General features: G+C 40.5%; 1 protein-coding gene across 2 annotated transcripts; it reads right to left on the bottom strand.

Annotated features, from left to right (window-relative positions):
- Positions 1-71: 71 nt before the first annotated feature.
- On the bottom strand, positions 72-18,120 carry si:dkey-103i16.6 (SIRT1 domain-containing protein). Of its 2 annotated transcripts, none has more exons than XM_034141515.1 (8): positions 17,853-18,120; positions 5,325-5,523; positions 3,021-3,164; positions 2,643-2,875; positions 1,956-2,056; positions 1,715-1,876; positions 1,405-1,617; positions 72-651 (listed from the first exon to the last, which is right to left on the bottom strand). In XM_034141515.1, the coding sequence occupies exons 2-8, from the start codon at positions 5,513-5,515 to the stop codon at positions 463-465; spliced, it is 1,233 nt and encodes a 410-aa protein (XP_033997406.1). In that variant the 5' UTR covers positions 5,516-5,523; positions 17,853-18,120; the 3' UTR covers positions 72-462. The 2 variants fall into 2 exon arrangements, with proteins under 2 accessions (XP_033997406.1, XP_033997407.1); XM_034141516.1 differs by having other exon boundaries at positions 3,021-3,161.
- Positions 18,121-18,658: the final 538 nt, after the last annotated feature.

Here is an 18,658-nt window from a genome sequence, read left to right as displayed (position 1 = left end):
GTTTTCTGACTAATATTACATAAACCTTGTTTTTAAATGACACAAGATGCAAATTAAATGACACAATTCCTTTATTGAATTTTGTTTAAAATACAGTTATATAAAACATTAACAAGATGACTGACATGGGACATATAAAACACCTGAATAAACATTAGAATTGTTGTTACAATACATGTATAGTAGTGTTCTCGATGGACACTCGCTCTATAAGTGCTATAAATATGCTTGTAGATAGCTTGATAAACAACATTTTTGTATTTACATATGAACATACAACTATGACACACTGTGACTCCCAGATAAACAGGTAAGTTGCACCTTCAGTCCAAATGCACAAAAAGCATTTTCTAAACGAATGAGTCGTGCATGTGAACAGGTAACTGGAGAACAGTGTTAGTGTCAGAAGAGGAGGAACAGTTTGAAACCTTTCCAGAGCCTATTGTTTAGGAAACGTCAGCGTCAGGTGCTCTGGCTGGAGGACGCAGAGCTCTTGCTGTCCGTCTCGGAGTCCGTCTCCTCGCTGCCGCTGCTGGCTCCCCTCTGCCCCCCCGCTCTGGACCTGGAGGTCTCCGTCCCAGCCGGAGCTCCTTTGCTCTGACAGGACGTCTGGTCCACTGACAGAGGGCTGCTTATCAGCGTAGGGAGGCTCTGCAGAAGAACATGATTCACATAGTCAGCAAAAGTGTTTGAAAATTGAGCCCAGAGACATTTTAAGAGCAACTTCAAAGATTATAAATCAAGTTCTCATTGGGAGTGCTAATGTTTATAAAGCAAATGGTGGATTAAGGCCATTTCGGATGTCAGTCATTAGCCCATACATGGAAGCTATTGAAAATACTAGTTTTACAATTTAAGAAAAGCTGATATTCAAACAAACATTTTAATAAAAGCAACTAAATAAGCTATTGAAATTAACTGAAATAATCTTCTATAATAATACTTTGACAAATCATAACATTTAATTATCATATTTTTATTGCATAATTTTTTCACTTAAACCAGCACGGAGGAATCGTTAATAACATTAGTTGTGTGTCATTTAAACGTAATTTATTGATTGTCCCTAGGTGAAACCCTGTGGCTTTGGAGCAAGGGCAGTTGGTGGTTAAGTTGCATTATGGGTAATGTAGGAAAGTAAAACTAATGATCGAAACCAAAAGATGACATCTAAGGCTCTGCAAATATCCATTGTTAGTCTGAATCTTATAGAAGTGCAATGTCAGCAGCACCATGGAGTATTCTTAGGTTTCTTTTGTTTATACGTATATATCACCAGTGCTCTGCGTTTCCCTTTGGATATCGCAAAAGTATGTTTAAAAAAATCATCTCAAGACTTACACCTTGCATAATAATCTTTAATAAATTGATTTGTATGGCGTTGTGTTTTAAAATGGAACCCACCAGTGTTTCCTGACTCCTCATCAGCTCCTCCATGTCATCGTTCCAGCCGAGCATTTCAGCAAACCTCCTCACGGTCTCCTCCAGGTCGCCCAGCTCCATGTGGTCCGCCCTGCGCAGCGGGACCTTCTCAAAGGGTCCCACAGCGTTTCGGTTCAGGAGGAGGCGGGGCACGGTGGAGCGGACTGTGTTCACCAAGCTGGCAAATGGCTCAATCTGAAACAATAGATTTTGGTTCAGATAAAACCGAGCTCAGCGTTCTGCTCAAAAAATGTATTGAACCAATTAGAGGAATGATATTAAAAATGCTTACTTGTAAAGATGTGCCCATAATGATGAGCAGGTCTGCTTTGGGGAAGTCTTGAGTGTTGAGGAAATACTTCTGAGGAAGGTCCTCTCCAAAAAACACAACGTCAGGTTTCACTGTTGCAGCGCAGAAGGTGCATATGGGGACTTTGTCATTCATTATGGCCTGCTGCAGAACCAGAGAAGAAAGCATTGAATAGAAGGACTGTTTTACATTTCAAGATGGTGTTTTTTTAGGTCACACATACCTTAGCGTCTTCAGCGGGGTATGCAGTGTAGCAGAGGTGACAGGCAGCTGTGGCAAAACTACCGTGAGCTTCCACAAGTTTGTCATCTGGGATGCCACACACTGTACAGACAGAAAAATATTATAACTCAAACCGACTTTGAATCTTTTTTCCATTAGACAAACCAAGAAAGCACAAAGGAAGTTGTGCAGGAAACACAATGTGTAATTTCTTTCTTTTGTTGTTGTTTTTTTTGATGTTGTTATTTTCTTTTTATTGTTTTTTTCCAGAAAAAGAAAAACATACATATATACATACATAACAACACAGCCTGCTAAATGTATCACATATCAAGATATCAAAGTACCACGGCAAACTACACCAGAGACAGGACAATAACTGACAAGACGGACAAAGGGAACATCACAGAGGTAGAGCATCATCCATGGCATACACGATATACATGATACGCGGTATGTAAACCATCCTGCACATACTACAATACAACACATTATATACATCAAATACGTAGTACACAATGTGTCATTTCTAGCGCATCAAACTCCATGCAAGAGATAATGTTAAATATTTTTCTGCAATGGTAAAAAACATGGATGTGCACATTTAATGTGTATTTTTGTACTCCTTATGAAATGGTTTAAGTTTAAACAGTTTACATTTTTTTTATACAAATAAGATCTCCCTCACGTTTCTCGAGTCCGTCGATGTTCTGGGTGTACACTCGGAGCAGCAGTCCTTTGTTATGAAGCATGCGGATGAAGTAGTGTATGTAGTTTGGACGGTGGCTGCCGGGATACAGAGCCTTGGCCAGGGAGAAGAAGGGCTGCGGGTCGTTGGAGAAGTAGTCAATGTTGAAAATAGCTTCTGGGTAAGGGATGTTGTACTTCTCCAAGTTGGCGTAAAGACCGGTTCCTGGAGTTCTGGAAACGTGGAAATACAGGCACTTTGATTTGGACATTATGGTTTCATTAAAGTGTCTTTATTGTACTTTTTATATCCACTTAACAGACTAATATAATAGACAAAGGAAAGATGATGATGGGGCTGTAAAGAGAACAAATGTACCTGAAGTCTGGGATGCCGCTGGCCGTGCTGACTCCTGCTCCGGCCACCACCACCACATTCTTGCAGCGGCCCAGTTTGACCAGCCGAGCCACAGAGGCTAGACCCCCCCGAGAGGAGGATTTGACAGCTGAAGCAGACGGACTGCTTCCAAAAAAGACACAAAAACATCTTGATCCCAAATAAGACAATCTCCTGCATAATACCTTTGAATGAAGGCAGTGTGGTCTCCCATTTGCTCCTCAAAAATGGTATGCTCCCCAGCCACAGTGGCCCTGACGCCCAGCATGCAATGCCCCGATTACTTCTTTAGACGGTGTCTTTTGTTGACATTACTGGTTTCACAGAGTTATAGTTAAACATACCGTATGTCTCACGACTATTACATGTTTACTTTGTTCAAATCTAGCATCATTTTTAATATAGTACTATGCCTCCACTGTTTTAGTTTTGTTACATGTATGTATAAATGTTTGCATATGTGGTTATTTGTGTATATATGTATTTGCAAGTTACTAATGATAATATTTTTGCCTCCGTTTGTCAATCACTGATATTAAAGGTCTCCTATTATACTGTTTTTCATCAATATATTATAGGTCTCAGATAAATACAAAACATGTCTCTGAAGTGTTTGGCTCCAAATACCAAACAGATCATTCATTGTAGCATCCCATAATCCTCTCTGTTTCAGCCCTGTTTCAAAAGTGCTGATTCTCTGTCTGTTACTTTAGATGAAAATAAGGAGCCACTCCCCACGCCCCTCTGAGAGATATTTGGTTAAAAAGAACACAATGGTGCTCCAATACCCCTTTCACACCAACGGTGTTTCAGGGCCGGTTCGGTGCTGGTGCTTGAAAAGCACCGGGTTTTCCTGTTCACACCGCAGCCGAGCAGCGTCATAGCTCCGGAATCCGGTTCGTTTCGAGCACCAAAAAGTTGTCCGTCTAGAAGCAAGAACCGCATACGTCACGCTTACGTCGGAGGGGGGCGAGATTAACCTGAGCTAACACTTAAGGCGAGTACGGCAAATAAAAGTTGTAACAAGCAGTAGTGCTGAGCAAAGTGACTAGAACGCAACCACACACTTGTTAAAAAAAACACACTTTATAAAGTCAGGCAACACTAACCAGGCTTCGTGTGATTCTGTTTATTTGTACCTTACTTTGACCATCCGTTCGCTGTTATTGATCATTGTGGAGAGCAGGCAGACGTTTTGTTTGTTATTATAGCAGCTATCGGATGGAATCAATAGATGGGCTGCACAGGTTGTCATGTCCGACTATCACAAGTAGAATCATAATGAAAAATACGTCGATAAAAAGTGCCTGTAGAACACGGCTTAGCAAGTAGTCAGTTTAGCTTCGGTTGCTATGCTAACATCACCCATGTTATACCAGAGAAACTTTCATAACAGCGTTGTGATGCCAAACAGCGTCAATTCAGACTGACACCAAACAGCGTCAATTCAGACTGACACACATTCACTTAAGGGGAACTGGGGATATGTATCAGCTGCTTGTGTGACAGTCAGACAGTGAATACTTTAGAGCCGTGTGAGCTAACCCGGAGCTAACGAGAGAATACACTCCCGTGGAAGAGCAGCCAGCACTGCAGCGGTCGGTAAATGCCGCTGAAACACATTAATAAACAATGAACCACGGCACTCTGGAGAAAAGTATAAGGTTGGAGAAGTCGTTATTTAATTTAATCTGGCTTCGTATGATTAAAAGCAACGCAGTCCCCGGCCCGTTGTTGTTGTGAGGTGAGCTCCGGCGTTGGGGAGAAACTCAGCGACGTAAACTGTGACGTCATGACGCAGCAGCGGCAGCACCAGTCGGGCTCTGAGCGGTGTGAAAAGAGCCGGCGCTAAACCGAAGAACCGGTTCTGAACCAGAAAAGCTCTAGCACGGAGCTTGAACCGGAGTTGCGTTGGTGTGAAAGGGGCATAAGAGGAGATTCAGGGGATACGGTGGGGGTGTTACCTTGATGGTTATTGGTTAATGGTTACTCAAGCCAAAAAACCATTATGACATCACAAAGTGGCCAAAATCTGATCAGCTCATTTTCAGGTTTCTATATAAATGGATCAGGACAAAAAGTGAGCAAATCTTTTTTCCTGAAACGTTCAGAATCTCTTTACACAGAGGGGACACCTGTTTATGTATAAAAGACGTGAAAAAGTGGATTTTGAATAATAGGTGACCTTTAAAGTCACAGTTGGACCTCCTGCTCTTATTCATGCTCTCTGATTTCATGTTCCTTATCTAGACTCTATAAAAACGTAAACCTTTTTAGGGTCCCCACCTGTTATTGAGAGTGTCCTGTCCGCTCATACTCATCTGACTGAGGTCCTGGGCCAGAGCAGAGTCAGTCTGCTTCCGTCGTTGTTTTCCGTACGGACCCGGCCCGGAGTCCAGCCTCTCTGCGGGCTCGGTGAGTCGGCCCGCGGCGCTGCGGGTCACCCTGGGGACCGGAGGCTGGCTGGACCTGTTCATCCCAAAACCTGTTGACAGCAAGCCAAAAAATAAACATTCAGCCTACATTTAAAAATCTGTCATTGTTCATGAGTTGTAAATCACAGCACAATGTGGGATCTATCCAAAGGACATTTTAACGTCAAACAGAAAAAAGAATGATTTGTTTTTGGTTGTACCAAATGGAAAATATTTTGTTCAACCCGTATTGTTCTAACTGCACTAATTAGATATTGATTTGTTTGTCAGTGATTAGCTTTTCATTTGCTCCCACTCTTTCTTCTGTGTCCCATATTTAAAAAGCTGTTACACTGAAAGCACCCTTTTCCCCTCACCCTCTCTCCGCTGAAATGTTTTAAAACTGTCAACTGTTGAACAAAAGGTAATGGCTGCAATATATTTAGCAGCCCCCCCCTCAGCTATGCTAATACAGTCCACAGCTGTGGCAGCTTTACTGTTCAGGGAAAGCGGAGGGGAGAGCAGAGGGGAGGGGGGGTGAGTTAAAAAGAGGGGTGAAAGGGAACGCAGATTGACTGTGTGTCAACAAACCCAGCTGGGAGAGAAAAGAGGATGCCCCCTAACGGCCCCCTGAAAGTGAGGGAAAAAGGGAGAGGGGGGCTAGAGATAAATGATATAGAGGCGGGATTCAATAAAGAGGGAACAGAGGAGTAGAAGAAGAAGAGGAGGAGGGAGGTTTCCTTTCCAAAGCTATTCTAGGCCTTCAAACAACTTCCATGAGGAATGAGTGTGAGTGATCAGGCAAAGGCAGCGGACAAGGAAACAAAAGAGCTACATCCCATAAAACACGACTGCTTCAGAGGGCGGCAGGGAGATAAGACCAGCTTTTCTCCAGGAGCACCTTATCCCCTCTGGACGGGGCAGCAGAGGTCACTGAAGGCTTACTGAGCAGCAGCAAAAAAGAAAACACAATACCAGCCTTTCAGATGAAAATGTAAATGTGATGTAAACATGCTTTTAGCTTAAAAACATGTAAACTTTGGCCTCTAACCACTGTAGATAACCCGGGATAAAGTAGTATCCAAACTTTCTTTTAAGGAGCTCAATCTTCTTTCACTTTGCCTCCTTACAAAAGATTGAATCCCCCACATTACTACCATTTCTTTCCCTCCCTGCACATCCTAAAGAACTATTAAAAACAGCGGGAGGGTGAGGGTCTCGGCTTTTGTCCGACACCTCTAAAAAAGACACTGCTGAGTACATGCAATAAATCACCAGCCCAGTTATTAAGGTCTCACACTGATGGTGTGCAGAGGCAGAGCCAGAGAGTCAACACACCCTCTGATCATATCTGCAAAAGTCACACTCACATAAAAAGTCATGCAAAAAAAGGCCAGAATGACCTAGAACAACAAATAGAGCACACTTTCCTGGGATAATATTGATTTTGTAAATTAAACGTGACTCAACACGTCTCTGTAGCTACAGAAACCTGTAGAGTGGCAGCAGGTTACGACCAGTCAGAACAGAGCAGCAAAGGGCCATGTTTACAAAATGGAGGACACTTCAGCAACAACTTGAAACAACAAAACTGAAGAAGTTGTTGTCGGTTTTAAAAACGACATGAAGTCCTGTGTGCATATTTATTTTTATGAGATCAAATGCTTTTTTGTGTTTTTTAAACACTTGTGATGAAGGCCTAACTGTGCCACAAATACCATTATTATTCTTTAATGGCAAATAAATCCCTGTGTAAATGACAAAAGGCTTAAAAAGGATTTGACAGCCCCCCCCCCTCCTTTTTACTCGGCCTTTCACTCTGGTTGTTCTCGCAGCTCTCTCCCAGTCGATAAGCTGAGTGTGTCCCAGTGTGTCCCAGCACCGGACCACCAGGAGTGTAGCTGCTCACATGAGGGTTACAGTGATCTAATTAGGACCGTCCTAACCCCCCCCCCTCCAAGTCAGGCTAATGGATAATCCTTTTATAACTTTTAATGCTTGGACTAAAAGCCAAAAAAAACAAGGAAAGTGAAAAAGTGTCAAACAACAAACTCCTCAACTACAGCAACAACTGAGGTACAACAAAACCTGAAACAAAACAATAGAAACAAAGAAATTCAATTATATTTCTTAAACCTTAAGATTGATTTGCAATTTAAATAACACATTTCTTTTAAATTAAGGCTGCATCTAACAATTATTTTCCTTATAAATGAAACTGTCAGAGCACCTAGGGAACAATGTTGTAACAGAACATTTGTTGTATATCTCTCACCCCCTTATTAGTGTGCCCCTACACGGTCTTCTGTCCAATAAAGGCAAAAATAACAAAGAAAATATAAAAACACAAACTGTCAAATATTTGTTTTCAACAGGCCACCGTGAGGTATTTAGTTAAAATACAAATAAAATGGAGGAAAAGCAACAAATCCCATTTGAAAAGCTAGAACCATTGTTGTCAATGTGTTGATTGACTAATCAAATTGTGTTTTTTGTGTTAAACTATTAAATATATTACAAACAACCATAATCATAATTTCAGCAATATATAAAAAATAAAATATAATTCCTCTAAATTCTTTTTTTTCCCACAGTGATCAAGTTAATCCAGTTGCAATTCAGTTCACATTCTTCATTAGGTTTATTTGCTTTTCAAAAATAGATGTAGTAATACAAAATATCGCAATACAATATATTAAAATAATATTATAAAAAATAATATAATAAACTAAAAGCAGTATTTTAGAGATTAGATGTATACTTTGTGGTCCAGTGTTATAAACCTATGATTTATTTTCACTGAAATAAAGTTGTTACGTCCCTATCCGACGCTCATTCACTGTCAGCAGCAGTGGGCTGAACCTGTGGACAGTCTCTCATTTCCTAGAGAGTCGATTGTTAGAAACCTCTACCTGATGGTTCTGTCACAGTAACAGGTCAGCTGTGTCTTAAAGGAGATTTGGTTGAGTGTAATGAGGGGCTTTTCCCCCAGCTTTTAACCCTCCGCCCTCAGCAGAGTTGAGGACAGCACACTTTGATCCCGGCTGCCAGCCGCCATGACACAGGGATGGCAGTAGGCAGAAGGGTCGCCATGGGAACCTCTTCATTACTTAGCTGGAGAGGCAAAAGCTCAATGTCGTCCTTCCCACCTGCTCACTAACGACATATCACTCTGTGTAGCATCTTTGTTGCTCTCTCAATCCACACAAAGCAGCCAGTCCTAATGTGTGTTGGTATAGTGTTTGCTCACACAAGGGAAGGCTGGGCGGAGGAGACTGATTCTGATCAGAGGGCCCATGCATGGTTCACCAATGAGTCTTACTGTTATTTCTCCTCACCAGCGCTAAATGAAACACCAACAAAGGGATGTGATGTTATTTGTGTGGATTCATTGAAAGAAATGGGTCTAAAAATAAACACAGGTCAGCTGTCAACAAAAATGTTTAGACTCCACTCATAATACATAGAAACATGTACAAAGCAAGGCTGCAACAAACCACTTTTTTCATTATCAATGTTCTGCCAAATCATTATTTGATAAATCAAAAGAGCTCAGAGTTTTGCATGTTTTTCAAAGCCTTATGATTATTTATAAACATTAATGGTTGATGGATTTTACAATAAACTGGATGTCAAAATATGTTTGGTAGACAGGTTTTCTTTGTCAATTGGTTTATTGATTAATCGACTATGTAAAGGGCCATCCTCGGTTACAGAATGGCTCTCTAGAAAACACAATCATTTAAAAAAAATGTATAAGATTAAAAAGGGTAAGCCCGTTAGAATAACATGTTAACAATTCCTGATTTTTAGGGGAAAAAAGGAGAACCACTTTTGGATGTACAGCACGGAAAAAATTCAGGCACTCAAAATAAATTGACTGTGTGGTCTGGATTTACAGAGGAGCAGCTAACAGTGAGGCTACACTGGCACCTGCTGGAACAAAACCTCATTACACAAATAAACTTCCCTCTCCTTTGAAAAACAATCAATACCACAGACTGACTGATGCTATGTCAATACACATATTACATGACAGCACTAATAGGATTGTGTCACGTTGTTTAATTGTATTGCTTTTTTCCACAATGTAGTATGATTTTGACTTTTACACTCATTGTATAATTTGTATTATTGTATGATGCCTAATGACATCAAGCAAAGGGACTGCCAGTGAAAACTAACCTCTAAGCCAACCCATAACTTTAAGCCTACATTTATTTGAATGTTGATTTATGTACATTTTCAAATATTATAAAAATGTTATCACAAAAAGATAATTCTTCCCATTTAAACTATTTTGAATGGTTTACTGCCTGTTATCTATGTTCCCAGGTCCTGTGTTCTGTAGTTCATTATTCTGTTGGCACACATTAACCCTCCTGTCAAGTTTGACCCTTTTAAGTTTTTATAAACATCATCCAGCTTTTTGGGAACAAGGCTCCAAAACAGTCAAATAAGCACAACAAAACCAATGGTTGTCATTTTATTAGATTCTGAAGGCCTCAAAAAATTGTCACTGGTGTGTCGGGTCAATTCTGGCCTGGCCGTGACTTTGGGTGGTTATGAGGGCAAAACTTTACTACTATTCTTGTTTAATAATAATCAAATATACCCACAATGTTTTATGGCTGCATGCCATACTATTAAAGACAAATATTGTCTGGAAGTCAGATTCTACCCTATCTTTGATAAGATTTGAAGTGCAGAAAAAAAACTTGGAGGCAGAAACGAACAGTATAAATCAGGAACTTAAGTCCTGCTTTTATATCAGTTACGCAGCCTACACACGGCGGCGTGCGTTGCCGCTTGGCGGTGGGCGTGTCTTGAGCTTGGGGAGTTTACGCGAGCAACGCGACCAACAACCAATCACATGAATCTCCCGTGTCTCTCCCAAGCGGCAAACTCTGGGGAAGAGCCGGGACGCCAATACGGAAGTGCCACAAACTGCAGTTCATATATTGGCCGATAGGCACTGACTGCAGAAAGGAGCAATTTCCATAGACCCCCATGTTAAAATGCCCAATTTTACAGCCTAAAAAAACATGTTTCTACCTATGGATCCAATAAATATTATTATAGATATAGTTAGATTCCACCTTCATGATTATGGATCTGTGAGTGAATTGTTTTCTAACATGACCCTTTTATTTATATTAGGTCTTAAAGTTTTTGCATAAATTAGGGCGTGGTCACATTGAGTGACAGCTCTGTCAAGTGACTGCTGCTGTTAGCTTCTTGTCTCTCTGCTAGCTGCTCCGTCCGTGAAGCTACAGGGACTCTGCCTGCCCAGTTCATCCAGGGAACACAACTTGACCCCGGCCGTGTTTGTTTGTTCTTCATGCTTATATATCGGACTATTGTGACTCGCTCTGCGGTTAAAACAGACGGTGCATGAATGCCGTTTTGCGGTAAGTGAAATTCGAGTACTTTATTTATGTGTTTATGATTTTAATCAGCTACGTAATGAATGTTAAGGCTTGGGTTAGCATGTAAACGAGTGGTAGCTACATCGGTGCTAACGATGCTAATCGTATCCTCCAAGTTAACTTAAAACCATAGACTGTATATATAAAGGTTCAAATGAAATAGACAAGTGTTAAGCGTTAAGTGAGATAGTACTGTAGAACAAAAGGCTTCTGTTTGAGGTTGATAAAATAAGGTCATCCTTGTAACTTAGAGAGATATTTTATTATGTAGGTAGGAACTGTATGCATCGCTAAGGTTAATTTAAATTGGCTATGCTCAAGTATGTAGACAAGCTAACGTCGAAGTAGTGTATGTGAAATCAACCTCACAATAAGATGTGTGCATATTACAATTATTAATGTCATATTTCAAGATGATTACTTAGATATTACAATATGGTTGGTTGAGCTGGAGTTCATTATTGAGCTTACACGTTAACGTCACAGTCATCTGAAGAACGAACCCAAACCTTGTTGTTTTTATTAATTGCATTACCAAATTGGTATCAAATAAACAGTAAGCATTGGTAACACAACTTCCAAAGTTACAGTAAAATAAAAAGGACCCTGACTCAGGCAATACACAATCCAACATGTTCAACAGAAGAGAATAAGTTATATTGTTTGTACACATGGTTCTTTACATATATATCTGTTTGTTTAAAGTTTCCAGGTGATGCAGACAGGCTGGACCAGAGAGTGAGAGACAGAACTGGACTCCTCACAGCAGTGAACTTCAGCACAGGTACAAATACTCTTTTTTCATACTGTACAAAGAATCAAGAAAGATATTGGTTTAAATAAATGAAGTATTGACTTTAATACACTGATATACATTCCATTAAACAATACTAAATACTAGATTACCTACACATCAGTGAAGTTGAGGGGTTTTTCCATGCAAAGGGTTACATGTTAACAAGCAATATTACTTTGTCAGCTTTCTAATTTAAGGTATTGAAGGCAAAGCTATTAGTGAGAACTGCTACTATTTATCTCTCAATATTGTCTGTAAAAAACGTGGTAAAAGTTATGATTTCAGTGAGAGAACAGAGCAAGCTTCTACAGTTGCACTAAGTTTTGATAACAGTTAAATATTATTTTGATAATAAAATATATTTCAATGTTGATGAATGTCATACTGTTCATTCATAATCTGATTGTCTTTGTAGCTCACTGTTGAAATAAAATAAAACATTACAATTACAAAATAATTATATCTACAGCCCCTAAACACAAGCACACCTCTTTCATAAATAACACACTTGTTCTGCAATAATATGTTTTATGTTTCCTGTAATTTTTGTTAGGAAAGGACATGCCTGAAAGACACGACTCAACATTTTCTCCTTCTCTGAGGGTCAAGAAGAACATCCAAGAGGAAAATTAAAAGCTGATGTTATGAGATTTTAAGACCAGTACAGGACATTCACTAAGAAACTACTTTTATTGTGAAGTCAGCTGATCGAATGCACCTATTTCCACATCTACACTCCATCAGCTGATTAATTCTATTTGCCTCACTTTATGAGCTTCACAACATGTACCTTGTACCGCAGAGTTTGCAACGTCACAAATAAATGGGGCCAATCTTCAGTCAGATGTGAATGTGTAATCTAACATTTTCAGTAAGAATAATGGACAAAAGGAGTGCAAATACAAATTCAATTTATTGAAATCTGAACCAAAAGTTAATCAAACATGTTTTAAATAAAAAAGCACATATGGACAGAAGGTGTAAACCTATTAAATGTATAAGTAAACACATTTAGTCAAATAAAGTGACAGACAAGGCCTGTGCAGTTGGTATCAGCTATGCCCAGCATGGGCTCCTCCATCAGGCCTGGTCCTCCTCGCAGAGGAAAGACCCTCAGGCCTCTCCAAACCAACAGACTGGACGTCCATCACACGGAGGTTTCTCCCTGAAGTCTCTGCAGCTTTCTGGACACCACGCTGTCTCAATCCGTCCACACTGAATATGAGTGGGGGAAAATGAAAATAATAAATGCTTTAGACAATAAGAAATATAAAAGTTGACTGTTGAGTTGCTCAGTTTTTTTAGATTGTCAATACTATTACTGTATAACTAATATCTCAGGTTAAGAGGCACCTTCAAATAAAGATTGGTCTTTAAATACATTTTGTCTTTTGAATTGTTTGTCTAAAGTCAAGGATCTAGAACTGGTACTTATAGTTTTAATGATACAGTCTGGTTATAATGCTGTTTGGAGGAGGCCTCACAGGTAAGAGCACTAACTAGCTACCATCACATGTACTGTACCTTAGCTTGACTTAAATGTATTAAACGTATAATTAAGTGATAGCAAAATATAAATAACTAATGTCATGCAAACATATTAATTTGCTTGATTCCAGTGTTGCATTTAGCACATTGCATACAAACGTTAAGGGATTTTAAGATTCTGAAGTATTATGCTAAAAACTCAATAACTTAGATTATTATTTATAGTTTTGCTGAATAGTTTCATGTCCGCTTACCTTAGAAACGTAAAATGTGACGGCAGTGTGCAGATGGGGAGCATGTTAGCTTAGCTTCTTAGCTTGAGCTAGCTCTGTTACTTCCCAGCTGGAGGCAGCAGGTCCCGCCTCGGCTCCGCCTCTTTGCCCTTATTTGGAGCAGGCGGGAGTGGAACTCTGACGCCACTGTCGAGCCGTTAGTGGCCGACTCCGCCTACTAAGGGCTTCTCGGCAACTCTGCAGAATCCTATGGGTGACGTCACGGACCCTACGTCCATTTATATATACAGTCTATATATGCCGCGTTTCCACTACAGCGCGCAGCCCGGTTTAAGAGGGCTGTGACGTCAGCGGCCCGTTTGTGGTTGCGTTTCCACTTGGCCTAGTACCGGCCGGCTGGTCCTAATTCTCAGTTTTTCTGGCCTCATAAAATCGTGGGGCCAGGGCCAGAGGCAACCGGGCTGTGTTTGTGACGTCAACGCTCTCGGCTGCTGATTGGTCGGAGAGAATCGTCACAATCTGCGCGCGAGATAATCCATTTTTACAAACAGCATTTTTGTTAACGGAGGAGCTACAACAATGGCAAAGAAAAGCACACCATGGTCGGTCGAGGAAGTGACGACGTCCATTATATTGCAGATGATAAGGTCCAGCGGGTGCTCGACGGGACAACTCGCAATATCAAAGTCTTTCAGGAGGTCTCTACACAGACACTGGACTCTCCAACGGCGTTACTGGAGTCTGCATGGTACGTTTTTGCTAACGCTGTGTTATTTGCTTGAAAGCTTTGTGTCCCTGCTTTGTGTCCCTGCTTTGTGTCCCTATCTGTTTTAAAGCTCACTTCTAACAAATAAGTCTATTTTATCCTTACATTTATGTTCGACAACCCCGATGGAGCCCCGAAGGCTAGCTAGGCAGATAGCATTAGCGAGAGCTATTGTTTGCTAACACCATATGTGCCATTGTTTACGTTCAGTTTGTCTTTTCTATAGTTGTTGTTGCTATTTATAGTATTGTGCTGCAGTAGTTTGTGGAATTTACAAGTCATGTTTCTGTTCTAGATGATTACATTGGGACTAGCGAGGAGGAACAGCGAGGAGGACACAACGTCCTCTGCATCAACAGCACAAACCGAGGAGGAGAGGATCTGGCCCTGCAGGAACGGCAACTGGCCCAGCAGAATCAATGCCATGTCTTATCTTATTGCTTGTTGATAAATAATTGCACCCACCAGCGATCGCACAGAAAGATGGCATCATCTAGGCGTCCCTCTGCAGTCAGAAATATCATAAACACCATCGTCCACAAAGCACTGTACAGGGGTTTATGGATTTAAGAGAATACTTATCACAGTGAAACCTTTATCATCTGTTGCAATTAAAGCAAATAAGAGAATAAATACTTGGTTAAATAATACATTTTAACTCTTTAGCAGGACAACTCTGCATACTGTTTGAAATTGAGTTTGCTAGCTTGAGGTCCTCCTCTAAAACATAACATTACATAATGGTATTAAGAATACATGATAAATACATGTAGAAAAATTACTCAATTGTAATACCCTCGTTGTGCTAGACTCAAACACATTGCTTATATATTTCAAAGAGAAGAGAACAAAAGAAAACACCTATACAAAGAGAGCGGTGCACAGCGCTTAATATTTACTTGCACTATATTTCTGTTGATCTGGGTTATTGTGTTGCACTGTTGGAGGAGCCTGTGACCTAAGATGTTCATTGTCATAACTACACTAGCTATGTTCGTATGACAAAATAAAAAACCTTGAACCTTGAGGCTGTGTCTTTCAGACAAACCATCATAATCATATTATTTTATGCTGTGGATACTTTAGCCTCCATCCATGTTAACAATTTTTTACACTTGCATTTATGAATATAGTTCTGTTGTGTTTTACACTTTTGTATTTATGTTTATAGTTTGCTTTGATATTTGCTTAATTTATTAGATTATTATTATGGGGGCAGTACTTGTGCTTGAAATTCAAATATTTACTAAATAGTCAATTCTGATAACATTTTTTTGGTTTAAATAATTTGACAAACACATGTATGTGAAAAAGAAAAGATGTATTTATGTTCAATACAATACAATGAATATTTAGGTATTACACGTAGGTTTTCCTCAGGCATCCTGAAGTTCTCCACCCACTGAGTGTGTGAAAGATGGAACAATCACATTCCACCACTCGGTAGCTCGGTCGGTAACTTCTGAAATACACAAACAAAAGCATACATATTTTAATACGTAAAAGTGGTAGCTACAATTAATTAAATACTTGAAATACTTTGGTCGTATAGGGAGAGTGAGCCTAAACACATTGCTAGTTAGCGAACGTTAGCTTACCAAGTAGCATTGTAGTTAGTAGTGATTCGAGTCGTCCTGTAGTCTCTGCGGCGTAGGAGGACTGCCCGAACTCTCGCGTCAGCTTCTTCTATACCTCGTCTTGCTATACGTCGCCTCTTTCGAAACAACTCTTGTCTATTTCTTGTGATAATAAACCACACAGCAAAAAACAAGCAAACGATCGCTTTCACATCTCCATTGTTGTGTCGCATTGAAGATGACGTCACGGCAGTTTTAAGCAGCGTCGCTCCGCCTACACTGTTACTATAGATACTGACCCGGTTCCTAAACTGTAATGGAAACGCGCCACAAAGTGAGCTGGTCCTAACGAGGCCGGGCGCGGCCAAAGGAGGCCGAGCGGGGCCGAGCGAGGCTGTGTAGTGGAAACGCGGCATATGGTCCAAACAGCCGGCCAAAAGGCGTCATATTCAATCGGAGAAATGCACAATTTTCGACTTCCTTAACTCGTAGCTCTGTTGCGCCAATTACGAGTAACGTTATCACATCAGGTGTGCAGAGGTGGGAGAAGTACTCAGATCTTGTAGTTAAGTAAAAATACCATAGTGTATGAATACTCTGTTACAGTAAAAGTCCTGCATTCAAAATGTTCCTCAAGTAAAAGTATAAAAGTAGCGACAGTAAAAGTAGTCATTGTGCAGATTGGTCCATTCCAGAATAATATATATGATATATTTTATAATTATTGATCATTAAAGTGTTCTCAAAGCTGGTAAAGGTGCAGCTAGTTTGAATTTGTTGGCATATGAGGAAATGAAAGTAGAGCAATGTTCTACTTTTGAAGCAGAGGCGGAGGCGTCAGCCAATCAAATCCCGCGTATGCAAATCTGACAGTTCAAGCGCTAGCCAATCAAACCGCGTGTATGCTGAGAGAGCCAGACCGCAGTTCATTTCCTCATATGCCAAAAAATGGAGGAGAAAATAATCGTAGCGGTAGGGAATCACCCGGTGCTTTCAGTCCCTGTTCACCTACCGGGATACAAACCGGAGGAGCCAGGCATGGAGGGAGGTGGCAGAGACAGTGGGTGAAACTGCTAGGTTTTCGCCTGTTTGGGGAGTTTATATCCAGTGTACTTCGTTTGAATGGACAGCAGGCATAGACAGTATATTTAGCCACCATGCAATGTTGCATAAAATAGCACCATAGACATTAATTAAAAATCGCTTTTTAGACATTAATGTCTATGGTGAGATTCATACACGGGAGCCTTTTTAAAGCCTTTATACCCCGCTGCAAACAGAAACCCCCCCCCTTCCCATCACAAACTTTACACAGACCCCCCCCTTCCAATTATCAACTCCTGTCTTGTTTCCGCAAACTCTTGTGTCCTGCAGCAGCTAAACGTTTTGCAAGCCCCCGTTCGTTTAGTACCTAAAATAATAGACATCGCTTTTTCCAGCTGACAAACCCGACTTTCTGGTCACTTCTTCAATTTTCCAGCCCTTGGGGAGAGACACGGGAGATTCATGTGATTGGTTGTTGGTCGCGTTGCTCGCGTAAACTCCCCAAGCTCAAGACACGCCCACCGCCAAGCGGCAACGCACGCCGCCGTGTGTAGGCTGCGTTAGAAGACTGATGTGAGGTGTGAGCGTTCAGCCTAGTTTTCACCTAAGGAGGAATAAAGCAGGGACCTTTTCATAAGTTCACTCAAGACAAGGCCTTAAAATGGCCATACTGCAGTTTTGGGGATCAGGAGTTCCTTCAATAGCCCATGTCATATTATGTAAATACCTTTATATATACAGTCTATGGTAAATACAGATCTGAGTTACATCTTTGTGTACACATTATGTTCCATATAAATCTAGGTAATATAGGATATATATATATAGCAGCTAGGAAAGAGCTCGTCATTGGGATACATAACAGCTTTTTAATCAGAAAAAAAACGTGAGACAAACAGACTCGGACAATAAAAGTAAATAAAATACCAGGATTCTGCAGAAAATGATTGGCATTGTTGTTGAAAGACGGAGGGTCGTCTACAACAACATATTCTGATAGTAAATATAATTACATGAACTTTATAACAGGGCTTTCATTAACATCACTGTCATCATTCATCACCAACCTGTCTCTCAGACGGCGGAACGTTTGAATGCTGAACACACGGCGACCACGGACTGACGGACGACTTTGTTGGTCCACCGTCCACTGGTTTCACATCTGAAAGGAAACTCGATAATTTACTTTATCACTAAAAACTGAACATGTAATCCACCAGCCGCTGCATTGAGGTCATCATCTGATTCAGGAGTAATAAAGGTGACACTTCTTCTAAAATACATGCACTTTATCTCTAGCAGACCAAACTGCGGAGAGCTGTCACTCTGATGCAGTTTCCGGGTACCTACAAAATCATTACGAATACAGGCGGGAAACACCAGCTGGAGTCACGTGGTACTAGTTTCCGGTGTTCAACTCCAGTGCTCAGCTGGCCTCTTTCAAAGCATGTGTGTATGATATGGCAGAATGATAGAAAAATATCCAAAAGACTGAATTATCTTAAATGTGAAAGGAGATATCTGTTTTATTATAGATCACTCCAATGAATGCTAATGCTTTTTGATTAGATTATACATTATTTAATACTTGAAAATTAAATGTTCTTGTGCTCAATTCTATTAATTAATCTTATAGTATCAGCTTTTTGAGATTGGTGACTTTTGTGAGTGCAGGATTTACACTGCCTCGACCCACTGCGGTCAAGCCACCAGCCTCCACTTCGGAAAACACAGTCAAACCAGCCCGGCCCGCACGGTGCGCGAATATCCTATGCATTACGGTAGAGGCCTGGAAAAACTGCCTTCAAAATAAAAGCGCTTACTCGGTCAATAACAAATATACCTAAAAAACATACCAAACATATTCATATAT

This window comes from Trematomus bernacchii, unplaced genomic scaffold, assembly GCF_902827165.1.
Source record: "Trematomus bernacchii unplaced genomic scaffold, fTreBer1.1, whole genome shotgun sequence".
Classification (NCBI taxonomy): Eukaryota; Metazoa; Chordata; class Actinopteri; order Perciformes; family Nototheniidae; genus Trematomus; species Trematomus bernacchii.
This window is presented reverse-complemented; position numbering and strand designations above follow the sequence as displayed.